The sequence below is a fragment of the Sinohyriopsis cumingii genome, unplaced genomic scaffold, assembly GCF_028554795.1.
Source record: "Sinohyriopsis cumingii isolate HCF-2022 unplaced genomic scaffold, ASM2855479v2 utg002719l, whole genome shotgun sequence".
NCBI lineage: Eukaryota > Metazoa > Mollusca > Bivalvia > Unionida > Unionidae > Sinohyriopsis > Sinohyriopsis cumingii.
In genome coordinates, this window is record NW_028316282.1 from 66,674 (window position 1) to 90,629 (window position 23,956).

At 34.1% G+C, this 23,956-nt stretch overlaps 1 protein-coding gene across 1 annotated transcript; it reads right to left on the reverse strand.

Moving 5' to 3' along the window:
- Nucleotides 1-1,717: 1,717 nt before the first annotated feature.
- LOC149770079 (RNA-binding protein RO60-like) lies at nucleotides 1,718-22,963 on the reverse strand. The gene is made up of 4 exons (XM_089949428.1): nucleotides 22,623-22,963; nucleotides 17,916-18,139; nucleotides 12,245-12,434; nucleotides 1,718-5,411 (listed from the first exon to the last, which is right to left on the reverse strand). The coding sequence occupies exons 1-4, from the start codon at nucleotides 22,901-22,903 to the stop codon at nucleotides 4,343-4,345; spliced, it is 1,764 nt and encodes a 587-aa protein (XP_089805554.1). The 5' UTR covers nucleotides 22,904-22,963; the 3' UTR covers nucleotides 1,718-4,342.
- Nucleotides 22,964-23,956: the final 993 nt, after the last annotated feature.

Below are 23,956 nucleotides of genomic sequence, written 5' to 3' on the forward strand. Positions count from 1 at the left end.
TAATACTGTATATGTTGTCACGCGTGTTAAATGGTAAAAGCATCCAATGAGTACATACCTAAGGCTCATCGACTGTATTTGATGAATAATTTAGTGGAATCTTGGTATACTGTGTCAGTCTCTTTCCTAAGACCAAGTGAGGACACCTACACTTGTTGACGATAATGTGTGCATCCACACTTTTTCTATAAGCAATTACTTGGAGGAATACTAAAATTAAAGCCAGAGTAAAAGAAAGTAGTTAATACTTTTTGGCCTTTTCAAATCTGTACAATTTTAAAAAGGGTAAAGTTGTATGCCTGGAATTTCCATAAATTTATGCATGAATTAGGCATCCTATCGCCCTGAAAGACAAAGAGCTTAAGAAATATTTCATCAATCTCTGAAGAATATTATTTGGTCTTATTGCTTTGATACAAAACATCATAATATCATTACTTTTATTGGCTTATGTCTGGATATCATTGGAAATTCTTATCTAATGTTTCCAAAATTGCAGAATCATTGACCAATTTAATGAGTAAGAAAACCAAGTTTCATTAGTCCTAAAATGTCTGGAGGCTTTTAACAAATTAAAGGTCATATTTAAAAGTGCTCCTGTTCTCTCAGTTCCAAATTTCAACCATTTAAGCTGTCTCTTGATGCAAATAATGTTGGAGTTGGTGGAATATTGTGCTGTTTAAATAAAAATATAAAACAAGCACCAGAGAAAGTATTCCACATCAAGAGGGAATGACTGGCTTTGATATTAACTCTGCAACACTTTCAAGTGTATATTTTAGTTCAGATCTATCTCCAATTACTGTATTCAGTAATCACAATGCCCCTACTTTTATCAGCAAAATGAAAAGCCAACAGTAACAGGTTGTTTAGGTGGAGAGTGATGTTGCACAAATACAATATTGACATCATGGGAAAAGATAATCTAATTCAAGGTACACTTCCACATGTACAGAAGTACTCTATTGCTTCATGTATATTTTGTGTCATAAGACATCATCTTATGTACTTTTAAATGTATAAATCTTTATTTTTCTTTATGAGGGGAGGTGTTAATGTACATTCATTTATGTATCATGTATTGTCTGCTGGATTTTCTTCATATGTACATCTATTTTGTGTGATTGACCTTGGTCAGTAACTAAGTTTAGTGCTTACTAATATTGTACATAATATATTACAGTTAATATATTTCTCTGATTTTATGTTATATATTAAGATCATTATTAATTGGAGGTAAACATTTTTACAGATGTTGAGTTCAAGGTCTAGGTTATTTTAGAAATTATGAAGGTTCTACAAGAAAGTTGTTTACTGATTTGATAGGAAAATCACCATTGTTCTGGTCCTCAAAGTGTGTCTCAGTTTTTTTAAAATAAAGGTGAATTCTATTATAAAGTACTAATTCATATCTTAACATCCAAAGTGGAATCACTCTTATTGTTAAGTTTTAATACAAAACGATTTATTTAATCATTGGAATTACAAAGTGCTCAATATCTTTAGACTAAATCACTATTATAGGATTCCTGTGAATTCATTCAAGGGAATGTTGTATTATACCACTGTGATACAGCAAGACTGTGTGGCACATAAGCACACCAGAGGCTATGGCACATAAGCACATTCAAACTTGGAAATCATTTGGAACACCACTGGAATTCATTTAGAATACTCTTTACTTCTGGACCTGTGATGAAACTTTTAGTAATATTTCTGACTTGATTCATAACACTGTATGTTCTTTTAAAATTTTCACTTTGTATTCTTGGTAAATAAATTATCTGTTGAATTTTACAAAACTTGTTGGCTTTAGCTCTTTTCTGTTAATTAGTTTAAAGCCATAGATTCATAACAAAAGACATGACACTAATGTACAGTCCTAATAGAAGACCAAAATGAGCTCAGTGGTGTTGCTGAAGGCATAAAAAGGTGGTTAATGAGGACAGGTATTGATATTGAATTCATTAGTCATATATTAATAAAGAGCATATGCCACTTCAGCCAGGTGAGCTAATGATTAAAAGATGTGGGTTTTTTTTCCCTTATATTTATTGAACTACAATCAATTAATAACTGTTAACCACAAACACTAAATACTAGCAAAACAAAACACTGTCGAACAAAGTAAAGCATATGACATTAAATTCTTAAAGAAGTTTCAAGTACAGCATGAAAATGTTCTTTAGTGGATAAATTGATGAAATATATTTGTAAAAATTCATATTACACTCTATGAATGAAGCAATATCATATTTATTTCACAATCTCAAACTGAAATATATTCAAATATATTTTCAAAATGAAGAAAATGTTAAATGGTGTCATATTTATATCCATTACCTCAGTTGCTGGGGGAAACAAAACCTGTTCAATCTCCTTATTTTACATACCACAGTAAAAAAAACATTATGGGACCAAGTAACATACACTTTGTACATAGTCTAGTAATATTAATTCAAATTTCATTCATAAAAAACTAACACTACTACCATGTTAACAATGTGAATAAAATTATTATTTACATCATTTTAAAACACACCCATTTATCGACTGCTAAGTTTATTTTTGTTAATATCACTGATAGAGCCTAATCCAAAAAAGGCAAGATTTTTTTTGGGGGGGTGTTCTCCTTTAATTCTTCCGTATTTTCAACTTGTCTTTTTTATGTCTTGTTATAATAGGTCAAGCTATATGCATATACAAATACAAAGAGTATTGCTAATTTTCAATTTATACAGTGTATACATATATTTAAACATATACAGAAACATAAAGACACATATACATACATACAAACATACAAACATATTTCATTCTTAATTATATGTACAGTCCCATACTCATCTAAACCAAGCTCATGGGAAACCTCTCATCTGAAACTGCTGGTATCACCCAAACTTGATAAAGCAATATTGACTGACAGAAAAAAAACAACTAAGGCAATGTTTATACCACAGACAGAGACATGTGTGACAGATATAAAGCCTTATGACATCACTGATAGAGTCAAAACCTGTTTATGTCAATGACAGGGAGAAAATCTGTTGGTGTTACATAGAGACACAAAGCCTATTTACAAAAGAAACAAAGTCTATTTAAAAAACCAATAGACATAAGCATGTTTACATCATTGACAGGAATAAAAACTGACTACATCAATGACAGATAAAACCAAATCAAAGCAATGTTTAAACTACTGACAGACAAAGCCTGTTTACATCAATGTCAGTGACAAAACAAATAATAGACTATGTTTACATAAAAGACAAAGACAAAACCTGTTCACATCGTTGTCAGTAACAAAACAAATAATAGACTATGTTTACCTATAAGACAAAGACAAAGCCTGTTTACATCAATGTCAGTGACAAAACAAATAACAGACTATGTTTAGCTAAAAGACAAAGCCTGTTTAAGTCACTAAGAGAGACCGAGCCTGTTCAAAACACTGATAACAAAATTATCTGTTTATATCACTGAGAGAGACAAAGCCTGTTTACATCACTAACAGAGACCAAGCCTGTTCATAACACTCATAGCAAAATTATGTTTAAATCACTGACAGAGACAGATATTGTTGATGCCACTGAGATGAAGTCTATTTATCTCACCAACAACAACTCTATTTACATGCTGACAGAGACAAAGCCTGTTTATGTCCCTGACAAAGCCTGTTTGGATCAATGACAGTGACAAAGCCTGTTTAGATTACTGACATAGAGAAAGCCTGTTTACATCATTGACAAAGACAAAGCCTGTTTACATTACTGTCAGAGACAAAGCCTGTTTACATTACTGTCAGAGACAAAGCCTGTTTACATCACAATCAGAGACAAAGCCTATTTACATCACTGACATAACAAAGCCTGTTTACATCGCTGAGAGAGACAAAGAATGTTTACATCACTGACAGAGACAAAGCCTGTTTATGTCACTAATAGAGACAAAGCCTGTTTATGTCACTAAAAGAGACAAAGCCTATTTATGTCACTAAGAGAGACAAAGCCTATTTATGTCATCAGAGACAAAGCCTTATTACATCAATGAGAGATGAAGCCAATGTTGAATATATACATATACCAATATGAGTAACAAAGATTTGAAAAAAAACAATCATCCTAGTAACAATATATACATGAAAAAACAGCTCTAAGCAGATAAAATCAAAAATATGCATGTATGTATGTATGTATGCATGCATGTATGTATGTATGCATGCATGTACGTATGTATGTATCTAAATGGTGTAGATGATGATAATAGCTGTTTCACTCTCTAAAGTTACTGGAGGTCTGAAACTAGTATAATTAGTTTGGTTCCTTTCAAACCAACTAGCTCATCAGCCCATTCTGCAAAAGTCTGCAATGATGCTTGGAGTGTGTGCATCAAACCCAACAATATCCAACATGTGCTCATCTTGAGCCAACGAAAATCCACTGCTGTTCATTGCACAGACAACCAGCTTGACATATGGGTTGTTTGAGTATTTTCTGTACTGCCTCAATGCCTCAGAAGCATGCACTGACCCGCAGTATGTATCATTATTTGTGTAGATAATAAACACATCAATGTCAGGTTTTCTGTTTTCAATTGCCCATTTCATAGGGTAAGCACAGTCTAGCCCTTCATAGCTGCCAGTTCTTCTCATAACATTCAGTACGTCATCGATTTTCATATCTGGGGTAATTGCCAGATTTCGATTCTGCGTGGAAAAGCCAATTATCTCATAATTTTCCTCAACTTTTGCAATGGTCAGCATCTGGAGAGCTGCAGCTTTTGCACATGTGATGCACCGCGATCCATGAACTGGCTTTTCCATGGATCGACTCAAATCAATGGCGAGGCAGAACTTCTTATATGTTGGCTCTATCTGACTGAATGAACGGTAGAAGGCATTTTCTAAAGCACCTACAATTCTCATATTTGGCTCATGAAATTGATTACGCCTAGTAGACGACCCTCGCTGATATTCTGTCAAAGCCTGCAGTATCCTAAATGGATGAGAATGTGTTGACCTGGGACACATCGGTTCCTCATCATCTTGATAGGTTTCTTCTCTTTCCATGTCCACACTTCTAATTCTATTCAGCCTCTGGATGACAGTATCTTCAGCTTGGCTGTTCGCTGCAAACATTTTGAGGCTGCCCATATTTCTCAAATTTCGCAGCATCGCTTCCACAGGCATTTTCTCCAGAAGTGCCTCCCATACATCCTTGCATTTAAGCATATCTGTGTTGACATGCTCTCTAGCCAAATTATGCTGCCTGATAAGGTAGCACAACTCATTGACATTATCGGTTTTCCGTGCTTTGTGGCAGGCTTCCAGAAAGTCCTGCACTTCAGCTGCACTTGGATTTTTGCTGATGTTTTCACTGAGAACACCTCTACCATGCTCTTTTGCAATGTATCTGAAATAAAATTAGGACATTACAGATTATTACAAAGCAGTAATAAATCTTAAGTATCACTTGCATTTAATCTTTATTCATTGTATATGTAGTACTATGTAGTACCCATCTTTATTCATTGTATATGTAGTACTATGTAGTACCCATCTTTATTCAGTGATATCTAGTACTATATATTACCCATCTTTATTCAGTGTAAATGTAGTACCCATCTTTATTCAGTGTATATGTAGTACCCATCTTTATTCAGTGTATATGTAGTACTATGTAGTATCCATCTTTATTCAGTGTATATGTAGTACTATGTAGTACCCATCTTTATTCAGTGTATATGTAGTAATATGTAGTACCCGTCTTTATTCATTGTATATGTAGTACCCATCTTTATTCATTGTATATGTAGTACTATGTAGTACCCATCTTTATTCAGTGATATCTAGTACTATTTAGTACCCATCATTATTCAGTGTAAATGTAGTACCCATCTTTATTCAGTGTATATGTAGTAGCCATCTTTATTCAGTGTATATGTAGTACTATGTATCTTAAATTCATTTAAGTTTCCCATTAATTCTAACAAACCAAAGCTTACAAAATGCAATAACTGTTTGCTTACATAATGCAATTTTATATACTTTTAGCAATGCATACATACTAATCCAATCAATAGTGCTTGTCATATCCCCACCTTTAAGTATATGCAATACTTATATCATGATACAACAGTGTTCCCTCTTTATAATGCCACTGTACATGATGACACATACTGAGGGATGTTTCCATAAGGATCTGTCCTGCCCAATAGTGCTTTAAAACACAAATACAGTTGATGATGTGAAATCAATGTACAATTAATTCTCATGATATAAGAACTTGAAGCGTGAAATAATTCAAAATGCATTGATAGAAAAAAACTGGAATTCATAACCATGTCCACATTATGAAAGCAGTAATATACTGAGGGACATTACAATGAAGAATCATTGGATCATTATCCCTCACTATAGCACATGGCAATCATAAAAGTGAATCATTCACAAGTGAAATCCTCTTATACTGTGGTATGATAGGAACATTTCAAGTCTAGCATTCATTTAAATTCTTGCATTCATTTCAAGTCTTGCATCCATTTCAATCTTGTATGGTACATGTTATGATGAAGATAGCTATAATCCTGCACAATTCAGTTACGTCTGCACAAATCAGTAAAACAAAATGGATGGAGAGCAATCACTGAGATCACTGATGATTATGGCAGTTTTGCACATGCATAGTGTACCAGATGGGTTCTATGCTGATTTTCATTAGTCAATTATTTCTCAATCTGAGAACACTACAACATATTTCAGTCCATATAATTTGGATAATCTCTGCTATTACCCTAGTACAGGTCTGAAATACCAAACACTGATTTTATTTTCATAATTCTGCCATAATTGGAAATCAATTTTTGTTTTTTATTTCAAGATTCCAAGTTCGAGTGATTCTTGCTATCAACAATCATCTTTTTTCAAATCCAATTTCCTTTCTTAAAAACCAAACTCCCTTTGATTTTAACACTGCCACATAAAATTATGTACAAAAAATTCTAATCATAATCAAAACAATGTTTCAGTAATCAGAGAAAAAGAAAAATGAATCACTAATATCATCACATTATCTTCTGAATAGTTATCATATCAGGAACTGTGTCTTTGATGCGTAAAGGTCCAAATATTATACAGGCAAATATTTCAAAATAAAAAAATCAGAAAGATGACAATCATGATGATGATTTAATGGCTATAAAATTAAAATACAAGTATCTACTATATATAAAAATACTGGAACAACTGTTAAGTCCTCAGGCATCTGAAAATGAAAAAGTATGGTTGACTGGAATCTACCCCCAGGGTATGTGCATACATTTCTTCTGACATTCCAAAAATCATCTTTAGGAATTATTCAGTTCCAAGAAAATATATATTTCATACCCATTTAATTTTACAAGGCTGATCTGGTGGTTCATAATGATGTGTAAATATGTGACTCCCTATCACACACCTATACATTCTGTATTGTACATCCAGACTGGAACTACTTTTACAACTTGAATTATTCAATAACAGTCAACTTATAAACCATCTGGAATATGTTATTCAAAAATACCAAGATACATCTGTAATTTCAAGCAATCCAGACATACTGGATGAAAATGGCAGCTTTTACCACTGGGGAAAATGGGGGAGTACCTTCAGTAACAGTGTGCAGTTTATGGGCTTTTAATGGAATCTACCACTGAGAAATAAGAGACCTTAGACCTACTTGATGCTGACAACACCATTTTGGAAAGAATGTTTGACAATGAGCTCTCATAGTAAGCTGGTGTGCAAAGTGACACCAAACATATGATATGAGAGAGAGAGGGGGGAGAGAGAGAACCAGAGCGAGAGAGAGAGAAAGAGAACAAAAATCAAGACAATGTAAGAAAAACTCAGGGGGTCATGTCAAGAAAGAAAATTAAGGTACAGTAACTATAGCTACAGCATTTGAACTTCAAATGAGTTTGCTAGTTGCCACACAATGCTAAATTCTGGGCCCAACGATCTTAACCAAAAATGTATATGGTACCAAAGAACAAAAATCTCTGAATCCACTCATCCCAGCCACAGCAATTATGACAAAGACATTCATTCAACAATTTAAATCATCTAAAATTCCAAGTATCTATTTCAGCTTCAGAGTTTTAAAAAAATAGTCTGCAGAATGTTTTATTTTAAATATTTGTTTAAGGTGCAAGTTTTAATGGAGGAACTTTCAATTTGTCGATATACTGCAGAATTGACTTTGTTTAGTAAATCTCATGATAAAACTGACCAATATTTGCAGCATTGAGACAGATTATCCAAAAGCAGCATCTGTTTTGACTGTGATGCAAATTTAGAAGAATTTTCATCTTGTTACAATGTTGTCCAGACTTTTTTATTACTGGGGCACACTTAGCAGTGTATGTTTGCTTACATTTCAAATCACTGCAACTGTTCAAGCAGAAAAAACAATGAAAATAGAACAATATTGTTTAGAATTTTCTTGTCCAAAAATATCAAAATGAATATTAAAAATCAAGTCTGTATATCAGAAAAAGACAGCATCTTCACTTTTTTGAGCATATATTCTTAAATTGTCAAATTTAAGTTAAATGCATCAATAATTTCTTGCATTAAATGAAAGCATAAAAATCAGTTCAAAAGTAAAGGAAATGAATCAGTCTTCTCTATAAAATTAACTGTATTTACACTTAGTCTGTGGAATTTGCCCATAAATTTTCTTCAATGTAGATTGTTTGTGTACACTCATTTTGTATGGTTAAGAACCTACTGTTCCATCTGAGAAGGAAAAAAATCCACTGGCCTATGACTGCAGTTTAAATCCATTCATATGTCCCATACAAACATTTTAAAAAGGCAACAGATCACTGATACAACTAAAAAGTATATACCAAGGACTATCCCCGTTTACTTACATGTTTTCAGAGGGCTGTACAAAATCTTTTATTAAACACCAAACGCCAAATGCATTTTTCCAAAAGTATACATTAAAAATTGAAAAGAATGTGTAATTAACATGCAGACATGTAATAAATATAAAAGCACATAAGTGCTTTGTTCCCAGTCAGGGAAAAGAACTTGTCTGATACACACATCTTAGCCTGATGGCCAGTCAGGGAGAAGAACTTGTCTGATACATACATCTTAGCCTGATGGCCTTGACATTCTTGTTCCATATTAAATTCATTCTTTTCACCCACTTGGAACAAAACGTGTACTTTTGTCTATATATTACCTAAGCCTTAGATATATACTGTATGTTGTGGCATGAGGCACTTAACTTGACTGGAACAAAACAGATGAGAAAGACTGTCATTCCGGTCAGTGCCAACTAATTTTTGATGAGCTACAAAAACAGCCTATGTGTAGTGGTGTGTATTCAAAAGACAGAAGGTTGCTGAATGGCATAAAATAACTACCAGAACAAATTAACATAATTTGTCAGAAGATGGGTAAATAGTACACAATAGCTGGCTTTAACCTAACACCAGTTTTATCTTGCCGTTGTTGCAGCGAAGGTACTACTAGACTTAAATGCAGAGATCTCACTTTTTACAGTAGGCACCCTACAAAAGAAGTTTTTTTTCAAAATCAAGCTGCTCGGTATGCGACTTTCACTATTATAGAAGTTTCCTCTTAAATAGATCATTCATGGGAGGTAAGCATGATTTGCCATCCTTACTACCAAAGCATAGTAATTTGACCAAATACCAACATTACTGTTTATGGGAACTGAAATTAGATTAAAGATTTTAACCTTGTTTGATTAATCCAGACATGTCCAAACAAAGCCCAACTTTAACCCATTCAAGTATCATTATGGACAAGAAAGTGTAATTGATAATATATACTGCCTTGTTGTGTTGGCTTATTTGTACATTTTGGTACATTAGCACTACATACTTATCAAAACATTTATTGCAGTACTAGTGTTTTGGGTCGCATGTGAATCTAACACATCTAATGAAACCCCAGCAACGTTTCTGAGAGAACAAAGCTTATGAATAATCTCAACAGTATATGTATGAAAATGTGTAAACAACTGAAGACCCTGCACAAATATATTAAGGCTACTACTTACTGCCAGCCAACCATTCAGTGGGGACAAGGCAACCACTCAATGGGACAAGGTAACCACTCAATGGGACATGGCAACCACTCAACAGGACATGGCAACCTCTCAATGGGACAAGGTAACCACTCCATGGGACAGTACTCTATGCTTTTTAAAGTCCTTTTGACTGCCATGAGTGAAAAAAGAGTCATGCATACAGTTGGAATAAACTCTCAATGCAATTCATTTATTTTAGCTAATTTGAAAAGAATGAGGTGCATTGTTGATGCATCGGAAATGTACTGTTTTGCCTCAAACACAAACACTGCAATTTGAATGTGTAGTACATTCAAAACTCTTCATCATGCTTAAGTTATGAAATAAATTTAAAGCATCTCTTTCCATGATACAAGTTTCAAGTTTCTGTTTCATTTCTTCCCAAATATTTTGTACTGTTATACTGTTATACATTTATATTTGAAGGGGTCTCCAATTCATCCTGCAATTATTTAAAACAAAAACAGAAATTTGTGGAAAACACTTTAGGGCAATATAAGTATAAAAAAGCCCCATATATATATATATATATATATATATATATATATATATATATATATATATATATATATGGCTTTTTGTACTTAACAGTTATAGCTAAATATCTAGGAATATCAACAACATTATCATAATGCAACAGAAAACTATATAAGTAGAACCACATCGATTATTCAGCAATCATTTTGAACAAACTTGTATGCCATTGGTAATTTATTGAAGATAAAAATTATCATTAAAAATCATTTTCTGAATTACTCTGAAAGGTGATCAAACACTGAATGACTAAAATTATGAACAGTCAATACATAACAATTCACAGCAGTTTAGAGGGACAGAGAGAAGTCAAAGAGCATCTATAATGATAATATTCTGGTTGGGTAACCAGCAAGCTGCCTGATATCACTCACCTGTCCAACCCTGATAATATTCTGGGTGAGTAACTAACAAGCTATCCAATGACATATATAACTTAACAGCTGAGTATTTCATTAATAGTATTATTAGAGCATAATATATGTAAGCTATTTTGCAGACTTCATATGATGTTCATTTTAATTATTTTCCCATAGTCTTATAAGAATTCTTTCTGGATTAAAATAAGTTCAGAAATATATCCCAAGTGTTAAGAATTTTATCCTCTCATTAATTTTCATTAATATTTGTAAATTATGAAGATATAAGCATGTTTACCAAGTCTGATTGCAAATACCAGAAGTACTCACAAGCTTGGCCGATCTAATGGAAAATCACTTTATTAATAATATATATGGATCGTGCTCATAATTGTACACGTCAAAGATCTTGGATATTTATGCCTATTTACCAAATCCGATCAAAGCTGGATAAGCAATACAGTCCCTAGAGTTGTAACAAGTCCAACCAACCAGATCCAAGATCTGTATGACAGTATGCACGTGATATTGGTAAATTGCAACGGGCAAGTCAACAGTAACTTCATGTGTTCATGTCAGGGAGGAGATGATTGGACATAATAATAATATACATGATGATAATCATGACTATGACAATGTTAATTAACAGTTTCATAGGTAGGATTATAATTATTGACCTACCTAGCTACCTACATACATACCTACCTACAAGCGTGCCTGCTTGCATGCATCCATCCATCCATCCATCCATCCATCCATACATACATGCTTCTCGTGGGTCTGTGGTACTTTCCGGGGTTTTCCCGGGTTCTTCCTCCACCATTAATACTGGCCGCCATGTATAGCCTATCTTGTGCTGAAAAATGGTGTTAAACCCTACAACAACAATAACAACAACAGATCCAAGATCACATCATTGGTATGCACGGATCTCACACTATTGTGATCCAAATCTGACAAAAACGAGCTTCCAGTGTTAATCAGACTCAAGATCACATCATTAATATGCATGAACCTTGTTCATTACATAACTCATACAAGATCATATTTCAAGTCTGATGAAAACTGGGTCATAAGAATTACCTCCAGAATTCCCAAATACTAAAAATACTTTAAATGTAGACTTTATCCCTAACCATAGACAGAAAGGACTTTTCTTTTTAAATCTGTGTGGCAACCCATGTAAATGAATTGAAAAGAAGAAAAACCACTTGCTGTCTAAGAGAAATGGATGCATCTTACCTCAGAATAAGTTGTAAGGTTGGGTCATCACTGCTGGTATGAGCAAGTCTAAGGGTGTCCCGGTGAGAAAAGTTATATCTTGCCCAGTACTTGGTCACAAGATATGCCAGACCTAGAGGATTGCGGTTTTTGTACACATGTACATACCAATTGGAAATAGCTCTCCGATGTGCACGACCCCAGCCATTACCTAGAATCCAAATTGGTAAAAACAGAATCAAGTACATGTCAGATATAATCCTGCATCCATTATCTGGTTTAATATTATTGACAAACTATCACTTGTGACAAGTGCAAGAAATCAGACTTAATGTTTATATTTTGAAGTGCTTGTTAATACATTTACTGGTTAATACTTGGTAATACATTTACTGGTTAATACTTGTTAATACATTTACTGGTTATTACTGATGAGACAGGAGCTACCCAATCTTTTGGCTTTAAAGGTTTTATGGCAAATGATTCCCAAATTTTTCTTGAATTTTAGGATCTTGAATATTCTTCAAACAGGAGACCAATAACCTGCAAACTAACCAATTAATTTACCGTTTTTCTTCTGTCATAAATTCTAGGGGCACATTTTAGAATTCTTTTTCAAAAAAATGGTGATGCATGGGTTTATCTGAAAAACTATTTATTTAAAATTATATTTCAGTATTGCATAATTAAAAAAGGTTATCAAGAAAACATTTATATATGTATTATGCTATGTAAAAAAAACAACAGACCTATATCACAAATCTTGAATGTTAATGCAACTGAGCAGTTTGACAACATTAAAGATGATCAATTTTAAAAACTACAGCAGAGATGTGTCCATTCACCACAGATATCCCCACTATTATGATGTGATTAAAGTGATAATGTCTCAGTCAAACTGAATCACAACTTCATCAAATATTGCTGGAAAACAGCAAAAGCACAAACATGACCCAGATGTCTTTAATATAAAACCCCACATCAAATTCTGTTTCAATTCATCAAGAGCTTCAGAAGATAATATGCAGTAAGAGAAGGGCGGGGTTCTAAGTCAAACAAGGACCATAACTCAAGATGAATTTTGCCAAAAAATGGTGAAAATCAATTTTATAGTCTTCTTAATATATAGCCTTATCATAAATTTGATTTCAATCCATATCCATGAAACATTATTGAGTGAAAACAAAACTGAAGGCAAAATTATAAGTCAAAAATGGTAAAAATCTCACCAAGGTCTTCTACTATAAAACTTCCAAACAAATTTGATTTCGATCCTTGAATCTTTCAAAAGTTACTGAACAGAAAGGTAGAGTTTCTAACTCAAACAGTGGACATAAATGGTGTTAAATGATGACAGAAAATGGTAAAAGTCTGACTTTCATTGCACTTAAAACAAAATCTCATGGAGAAAAAAATTCAGTCCCTGAATTCCTTCAAAAGGTTTTAAGCTGTAATGCAGGTTGTGATGTGATGTGATTTATATACAGATATGTTACAATATACATTTAAGGGGCCCTGAGTGGCCGAGTGGTCTAAAGCACTCTGTGTTATGGATCATTGCCATCTCATCTCTGTCTGCATGGGTTCGAGTCTCGGATTCAACCAATGTGAGTATGTGAGAAAGCTTGCCAGTAGCTTCTCATGGGTCAGTGGTTCTTTCCGGGGTTTTCCTGGGTTCTTCCGCCACCATTAATACTGGTCGCCAAGTATAGCCTATTGTGTGCTGAAAAATGGCATTAAACCCTACAACAACAACAACAATATACATTTATGTGCATCTCCACGGATATAGCATGAGTAGTATACAAAGATTTATCATTTTTGCATATGTATAAAATGAACCCAGCTGAATACAGAGTAGACACAATCCAGCAACTATAAATATAATGCAGCAGATGATACTTGTGTACACCACTAAAAGGTTCAACATTATTTTTTTTTATTAATGGAGAAGTTGTTCAAATCTGTGCTCTTGGCAGATCAGACGTTGCAGTAATGTGGTCTTTCATGGTGGAGAAAATTGGTAAACCTAGAAAAATCACCCACCTTAGATAGGCAAATTTCTGCCATTGAAGATGTCAGCAACCGATACCATATCAGGAACCAGTGGTGCAAGATAGGCCCACTACTACTGCACTATCTAAGTCCCAACAGTTTTGCTTGCATATAACATGAATCAATCGTGATTTTGCTATAAAAATCTGGGTCTAAATATTTCACAGCTAGTATACATCAATACACCAGTAAATATAATTTATATACAAACTCCACTGATCTTAAAATACAATTCAAGCAATCATAGGTATTTGTCAATATGCACATCTTCACAAGATGACCATAACATGTGCAACATTTCATGGCAATTCAGTGAAATCTGTGAGGCTAGATGCATTTGTATCGTCTGTCATGCAATACATCTAGCTTTAAATCAAAAAGAGAAATAACTCTAACAAAAATCACAATAACAAAAGGATTTGTCAAAAAACTCATTTTCTGATGATGGCCATAATTTTGCACAATAATTTCTCAAAATCTAGAGGACATTTTGCATTCACTGTAATCTGTGAATAACTATAGGACTGTTGCCTTCACAAGATTCTGTCATACACCCCACACTGCCCCAAATTAAAAAGGGCAATAACTCTAACAATAAGTGCAGCAACAGTGTAATTTGTCAACAAGTGCATCACCATAACACATATGATTTCATGGTAATCCATTGAAAACAGTAAGACTTGACCTCACAAGATGTTGTCATACACTAAATCCAACTTAAGGTAAAAAAGGGCAATAACTCTAACAAAAATTGCTGAAGCAGAGATTATCAACATGCATATCTTCAGATGAGGACCATGATGCAGTATGTATTCTTAAAACTGAGAAACGAATTATGTTCACAAGATTTTGACATACAATGCATTCAGTAACAAGTCAAGGGTAATAGCTCTCATATCGTTTGTGGTAATCAAAACAATCACCACATGGCAGTTGTATGATCCCAGAACACAACATCTGGATTACACCCTAAAATCAAATTAAACAAGTACAATGAATAAGAAGTCTGCGCACCTTATCTGAACTTGAAAGTTACTTTTGAAATGTGTCTCTATAAACTTTGAAGAACAATCCACAGATTAGTCAAAGCAAAAACTTAGGGGTTGCCTAAGTGTGATTTTGACAAATTTAGGCTGACCCTACGTAAAATTTTACTGTCATTTGTTACCTGTCATGCACTGTAATCAGCTGAGACAATTAATCAGAATATTAGCTTGTATATTCATGCCAATGAGCCAGTTCTCAACAGCTGTCAAAATGGATCCAACGTATCTTCCCCATCCATCCCTCGGAGTAAGCACTTGATTAATTTTACATTCCACTGTTGTAACAGTCAATCCACTCTTTTCATATAAGAACAGAATTACCCTTTTCACATGAATAATCATTAAACTGGAACTGAATAAAAACACTGATTTCACCTTCCAATACTTCTTTAATTGGTTTTTTATTCTCACAATGTTGACATCAGTAGACATTTGCCAACATTTTCATTTAGTGATATTTCATCAGATATTGTATTATATATTTAAAATTATTATCATCAAAAATATCACAAAAAGTAAGCTTTTTTATTAAAATTTGCAAATATAATGTCAACTCCACATTTCCACACATTAACTGTCATTCTATGTTAGAAACGAAGTATACATCAAGCTTTCATTGAACAATTTTGACCAAAACATTTTTTATTGTTAAACAAAAAAGGGGCCTATTTTTTCATTTTTTATAAAAGTATAAAGATCTGATCAACAAATGCCTTTACATTTTGAGTGGGTTAGCAAGTAATCTGGGCTAAAGTTTGTTGTGTACAAAGTTTCCTGCTGACCCATCCAAAACTTGCAGGGCTGCTTGCATGCATAAGATTGTGTCAAGATGGATGGACAAGAAAGGTGAATGAATGGCCACAAGAATTTATGGTTTCCCAGAAGACTTTTCTGGCTGCCCAATAAAATACACCAGGTGCCCCTACAACTGCATAATCATAATTATGCAACAACTTTTGCAAAATATACAGTTATAACTAGAAAATGTTCAAATTGTCAAATGAACAAAGCAAAATGCAGTTCCCTACAAAATCCTGTTGCTGATTTTAATAATTATGACAAATCAATTTTCATGTTTGTTCTTGGGACACAAAGGAATTATAACAAATATTTTAAAGTTTTAAAATACATCTGCCTTGTACGAATGTTATGCTTAAACAAAACAAATTTTGGTTCTTCAAAATATTTTTATTAAATTTTCTGTACCCAAAATTTTCTTTTGTATCTGATACATTATTTTGAATTATTTTTATTGCCTCTTAAAGAATTTCTCTAACATTGCATATGAGGAGGAGGTTGCAGGTTCGAACACCAGCCAAGTCATACCAAACATATAAAAATGGTTCTAACAGCTGCCTCGCTAGGCACTCAGCATTAAGAGGTTAGTGTTTGGTCTGGTAGGCATGGTGTCAGGATAATGTGACTGGGTGGGACATCATGCTACATGTCTGCGGCATGATGACCCAGTGCTAGACATCACTATAAACTGCCACACTACAGACATCGTAGTGATATGACTGAAAAATTGTTAAAGCTATGTTAAAAATCCAAATCACACATGCACACGCAAATTCCACATAATTAGCACAGAGTAAGTATTTATATTACAATCTATCTACACTGAATTATGAAAGAGTAAATGTCTTTTGCAGACATCCATATCAAAACACCTCTGCATGATGTGAAGAATTTGAAAACAACTACAATCTCAGCAATGTGTTGGTGTAAGAATGGTGTCTAAATATAATGTGATTATTGATCTTTAACAATACCCAAATCAGAGACATATAGAAAAATAAACAAGCCAGTTAAGTGAACCAAACATCTGGCATTAGCGGGAAGTGATATTATGCATGACTGAATCTGCAAGGTCAGGTAGGTACTTAATCTTTAGTATACTTTAACACCTAACATAAACGATAACTAGCAAACCCAGAGGGTGTCAATGTGAGTTTATTTTACATCATATTAATCAAATCATAAAAACCACAGCCAACTAAAATAAAATTTAGTTGTCCCAGTCTGCCAAGCAAAAAAAATTTCTTCCCCTGCCTAAGACAGGGATATTAAATGAAATATTAAATATGTAAAAACATCCCATGAATTAATAATTGTATATCTCTCTTTGATAAAGAATAATAATTATACAATAATAATAATAATAATAATAATAATGTTAATAAAAGACCAAAATGTCTCAATCCTGAAATACCTTGTGGGAGGCAGGCAACTGTCAAACACTATGATTTTCTTGGAACCTACCACCTTGTATGTTTAGTGTCCTGTCACGACTCAGCTTTATGGATTAATAAAACTCAGTCTTCTAAGTGCTTTATTCAATGTGACCAGAAGAATCAACGCACCTTCATAGCAGTGAGCTCCCAATACGCATTCAAGAAACTATTTTGGTATGTATGTACACAAAATATGGATATGACATTGCATACATTTACTATGACTGGCTTAGAACTCATGAGATTTAACTATGTAAAAACTTGTAGGCAAACAGTTCAGATATTTTATTAATGTGGTAATAAATAAAAATGAACCATCAAGTTTGATCGTCTGATGTGTGGAAGTTTTTAACAAACCTGTGCTATTCTCTTTGCAGAAGTTCAGGAAAAGGAATAGGTCAGAGGGAATTCTACAAACTTCAGGCAGGATTTCATATGCAGCTTTCTGGGTTTCAGGATCTCTGGATCTGGCACAAATAGCGAGGGAATGTATTACATATTTCTGCTTTGCACATCTTCGGTCCACACTTACATCTCTGATTTTTCTGACAGCTTCTTTGCCTCTTTTATCATTTATCAATCTGAAAATTCAAGTTTACTGAGGTAATTACCGTGGCCTCATTTACAAAAAGAACATTCTAGACATGACATTCATCCATCTCATACTCCAGGTTAAAAGCAAATGGCTAAATCATAATTCTCCAATGCTAACCCTATGCTTGATGAAAAGACCATACTTGATGATATACCCCATACGTGATGACAAGCCCATATTTGATGATAGGCCCATACCTGACAAAAATCTCATACCTGATGATAACCCCTTGCTTTATGACAGGCCTATACCTGATGAAAAGCTCATACCTGATAACCCCATACCTGATGATAACCCCATGCTTGATGATAGGCCCATACCTGATGAAAAGCCCATATTTGATGAGAGGCCCATACCTGACAAAAATCTCAAACCTGATGATAACCCCTTGCTTTATGATAGGCCCATACCCGATGAAAAACTCATACCTGATAACCCCATACCTGATGATAGGCCCATACCTGATGAAAAGCCAATACCTGATGATAACCCCATGCTTGATGATAGGCCCATACCTGATGAAAAGCCCATATTTGATGACAGGCCTATACCTGACAAAAATCTCATACCTGATGATAACCCCTTGCTTTATGATAGGCCCATACCTTATGAAAAGCTCATACCTGATAACCCCATGCTTGATGATAGGCCCATACCTGATGAAAAGCCAATACCTGATGATAACCCCATGCTGGATGATAAGCCCATGCTTGATGAAAGGCCCTGTAACCACATTCATGTAGAGATTCACTCAATTAGCTGTTTAAATTGCTTTTCAAACATTTGACCTACATCTTTGTTTCTTAAAACAGGGCATTTGCTCTCAGCACATAATTTCATGTTTGTATCTTGTACTAACCATACTGAACTAGATAACTGCATATTTATATCCTGTACTAATTGTACTGAACTAGATAACTGCTTATTTGTATCCTGTACTAATTGTACTGAACTAGATAATTGCATATTTGTATCCTGTACTTACTGTACTGAACTAGATAATTGCATATTTGTATCCTGTACTAATTGTACTGAACTAGATAATTGCATATTGGTATCCTGTACTAATTGTACTGAACTAGATAACTGCATATTTGTATCCTGTACTAATTGTACTGAACTAGATAATTGCATATTTGTATCCTGTACTAATTGTACTGAATTAGGTAACTGCATATTTGTATTCTGTAATCTGTAATAATTGTACTGAACTAGATAACTGCATATTTGTATCTTGTACTAACCGTACTGAACTAGACAACTGCATATTTGTATCTTGTAATAACCATACTTAACTAGATAACTGCATAATTGTATCTTGCACTAACCATACTGAACAAGATAACTGCATTTTTATCTTGTTCTAACTATACTGAACTAGATAACTGCATATCTGTATCTTGTACTAACAATACTGAACTAGACAACTGCATTATTATATAATTGTACTGAACTAGATAACTGCATATTTGCATTCTGTACTAACTGTACTGAACTTGAACAATGCATATTTGTTTCCTGTACTAATTATAGTGTACTAATAGATAACTGCATATTTGTAACCTGTACTAATCACAGTGAGCTAGATAACTTGATCATTGCATATTTGTTATCTTGTACTAACTGTACTGAATAAGATAACTGCATATTTGTATCTTGTACTAATCACAATGAGCTAGATAACTGCATATTTGCATTCTGTACTAACTGTACTAAACTTGATCACTACATAGTTGTATCCTGTACTAACTGTAGTGTAGTAATAGATAACTGCATATTTGTATCTGTTAATAATCACACTGAGCTAGATAACTGTATATTTGTATCCTGTACTAATCACACTGAGCAAGATAACTGTATATTTGTATCCTGTACTAATCACACTGAGCTAGATAACTGTATATTTGTATCTTGTACTAATCACAATGAGCTAGATAACTGCATATTTGTATCCTGTACTAATCACACTGAGCTAGATAACTGTATATTTGTATCCTGTACTAATCACAATGAGCTAGATAACTGTATAGTTGTATCTTGTACTAATCACAATGAACTAGATAGCTGCATATTTGTAACCTGTACTAATCACAGTGAGCTAGATAACTGCATATTGTATCCTGTACTAATCACACTGAGCTAGATAACTGTATATTTGTATCTTGTACTAATCACAATGAGCTAGATAGCTGCATATTTGTAACCTGTACTAATCACAATGAGCTAGATAACTGCATATTGTATACTGTACTAATCACAATGAGCTAGATAACTGCATATTGTATCCTGTACTAATCACACTGAGCTAGATAACTGTATATTTGTATCTTGTACTAATTACAATGAGCTAGATAGCTGCATATTTGTAACCTGTACTAATCACAATGAACTAGATAACTGCATATTGTATCCTGTACTAATCACACTGAGCTAGATAACTGCATATTTGTATCCTGTACTAATCACACTGAGCTAGATAACTGTATATTTGTATCTTGTACTTATCACAATGAGCTATATAGCTGCATATTTGTAACCTGTACTAATCACAATGAGCTAGATAACTGCATATTGTATCCTGTAGTAATCACAATGAGTTAGCTAACTGCATATTTGTGACATGTACTTAATAGTCTGAGGTACAATCTGGGACATTTGCACTACAATAACAGTTAGTGACATGTACTTAATAGTTTTGTATACAGTATAGGAACATACAATGCTAAACATGATTTATGACTCAACTGCTGTCTGTTTCTGAGTTCAGAAAAATCTATACTGAACGTCCTCAACCATCACGGTCTTGAAGGATTCAATGATATTTTAAGTGTTTATATGTGGTTTGTGATTTAGTTGTTCACAACAGTGCTGAAACACATTCTACCTAAAAGTATTGTTCGCTGGTAATAGTATCATGAGATTTGCTCACAAAAGTGCATTTAATGAATAAATGTGTATGTCCATGGCAATTTTAGGTGTATACTCATAGCAGAGTTTGCTAAAGTCAGATTGTTACCATTGTCAGTTGATAGACAAAAGGTTTATTTTCATCTACATCATTTATTTGTTTGTCTCTTCATGAATAAAATTCAAATCTAAGAGCTTAAAAAGCAGAAAATTGAACCTTTTTAAATACAAGATGCCAATTCCCAACTGTTCTAACCCTCTAATGTGTGAGTTTGTCTCTGGGATTTGTACAGATAGATCTGAGAGAACTTGGACATCGTTCATTCATTAAAATTTTCACAAATTTCATATGATAACATACAAAAGGCATCTTGAAAACAACTGAATCTTTCTTACATACCAGATAACTGAAATTATGAAAACTACTTATTCAACTGATAACTTACTAGCTTACTAATCTCTAGCCCTGTCAGGATTAGAAACGTACACCCTCCTGGAGTATGGAACACTAACTAACCAGTTCCCACCCGGATGATGGAATAATATTGATACAATACAAACAGAGGGGCCCCGAGTGGCCGAGTGGTCTAAAGCGCTCTCCGTTACCGATCACTGCCATCTCACCTCTGTCTGCGCCGGTTTGAGTCTTGGATTCGGCTAATGTGGGTATATGAGAAAGCTTGCCAGTAGCTTCTCGTGGGCCGGTGGTTTTTTCCAGGGTTTTCCCAGTTCTTCCTCCACCATTAATACTGGCCACCATGTATAGCCTATCGTGTGCGGGAAAATGGCATTAAACCCTACAACAATAACAACAATACAGAGATATTAGCGCACATTTATCAAAGTAAATAGAATTTCCAACTAAATTCTCCCATGCTTCAATAAGGGGACATCCATTAATTATGTCAAAAATTTTTAGGCAATTTTTTACCACACCCCCCCCCCCCCCCATTGTCAACAACTGTCAAACTTTCAGTGACCCCCCCCCAATAAAATTTTACCCCACCCCCCCACAAACTAACAATTTTTTATATGGCTGGCTTTTATGCTAAAAATAGAATTATGGAAATTAAAAGGTCTACAAATAAATTTTAATACATTTTCTTTTATTTGTTTAACAGATTTCAAATTGACTATAACACTTTGAATTCATGAAAAAATCGAGAATTTATATTCTAGCTTCTATCATCTTCCCATAGGGAAGCCAAATGTTCCTCAATTGTTATATCGGGCATAGTGGCTTATTTTTTAAAAAAAATAACATTGTTGACGTCAATTTATCTTGAACTCTTGCCAACAATTGTCAAACATTTTCAAACCCCCTCCCCCATTTTGTTGACATAATTAATGGACGACCCCTAAGATACTGCTTAAAACTTCTATTAATCGTGGTACTATATTACAGTTTCAACATTCTGCAACTTGTCCATCATTATGCAACTTGTCCATCATTATAATTCTTTGCAGTCAGACAAGGAAGCCTTAACACAATGTTTATAGAAAGTGAAAGTAAATCAAAAGTGGTAAAACCTCAAATTAACGAAGAACATTATTCAATTTACTCTGTAAGGGATTTAATATTATCCTTTTCTAAAACTGCCTCCTCCTTGTAGACCGTCCCACCCTCGGTGCCAAGGATAAGATAGCGTTCCAAACGCCTCACGGGAGACACTATGTGCACATATCCATCATACTCGTTTCTAATTTGGTCCTGTGGTCCATGTATGTTACGATACTCAGGTTCTCTTTGATTTGGAAGGTACCCAGTTTCCTGCAGCTGGGGGTCCCTCTGGTCTGTCTCAAATGGCATCTTCGGTCCGACTTCTTCCTGCATTGATGACATCGCCAATAACTTGGTTGTGTCGAAAGGATGCGACTCAGACTGTAATGTTCACGTGGTTAACGGTGACCTGAATAATTGCTCCCTGTCTTGTTTACCTCCTACCTATTACGTCATAAGAATAGTATCGTGCGACACTTAAAGGTACACTTAAAGGTGAGAAGTCACCCCTATGTAAAACTATTTGTGTGTGTGTGTGTGTGTGTGTGTGTGAGAAAGAGAGAGAGAGAGAGAGAGAGAGAATCAAAGGGGTTTGTAACATTAGGCCGCCAGTTAGAATTAAACAGTTAAAAAAATGTGTTAAAAAATGAGTTATTGCTTATTCACAAGTTGAGTCTGGCTGTTACAGTGTATGTTATGTCTATCCGGAAATGTAATAGGCTGGAGCTTGTCTGTCCTGTAACTGAAAAGAGGACTACGTCAAAGGTTTTCACAGGATGGGTATGTCTGTAACAGCGAATTATATTTGGAGAGAAATGTAACAGGGTGAAGTTTGTCTGCCCTCTAAATAAAATGAATATTACATCAGACGTTTTCACTGTATTAATCTGTCCATTGTAATAATGTATGTGTTTATTGAAAAATGTGATTTTGTCTGTCCTCTAACTGAAATTCCGTATTTTTCTTTCTCTTTATAAAAATATGGACATGAAAATACATCGTTGGGTTTCCTTGGACAATATAGTCATTACCAATTTATATACTATCAATAATTCGCAATCTACTGTTCGGCTTTTAGTTATCTACTATCCAACACCTGTTTATCTACTATTCAGCATGACGTGTGTAGTGACCAATACCCTCTGATATTATTTAAGACCCTGTTTCTAATATTCAACTCGCCATGTGTTGTGACCAGTACCCAGGTCACACTATTTAACACGCCACCCTGGCACCCCAGCTACATTTGTTTCATCAGTTCTTGGTAACTTTTTTGTTTTAAATTCTTGATATCGCAGATATAGATAATTAGATCAATAATTTTCATCTAATTAAGGTATTAATTTCAATCGAAGTTAAAATCATTGAGGAAGTCATCATGCGTAAGTTAACCCC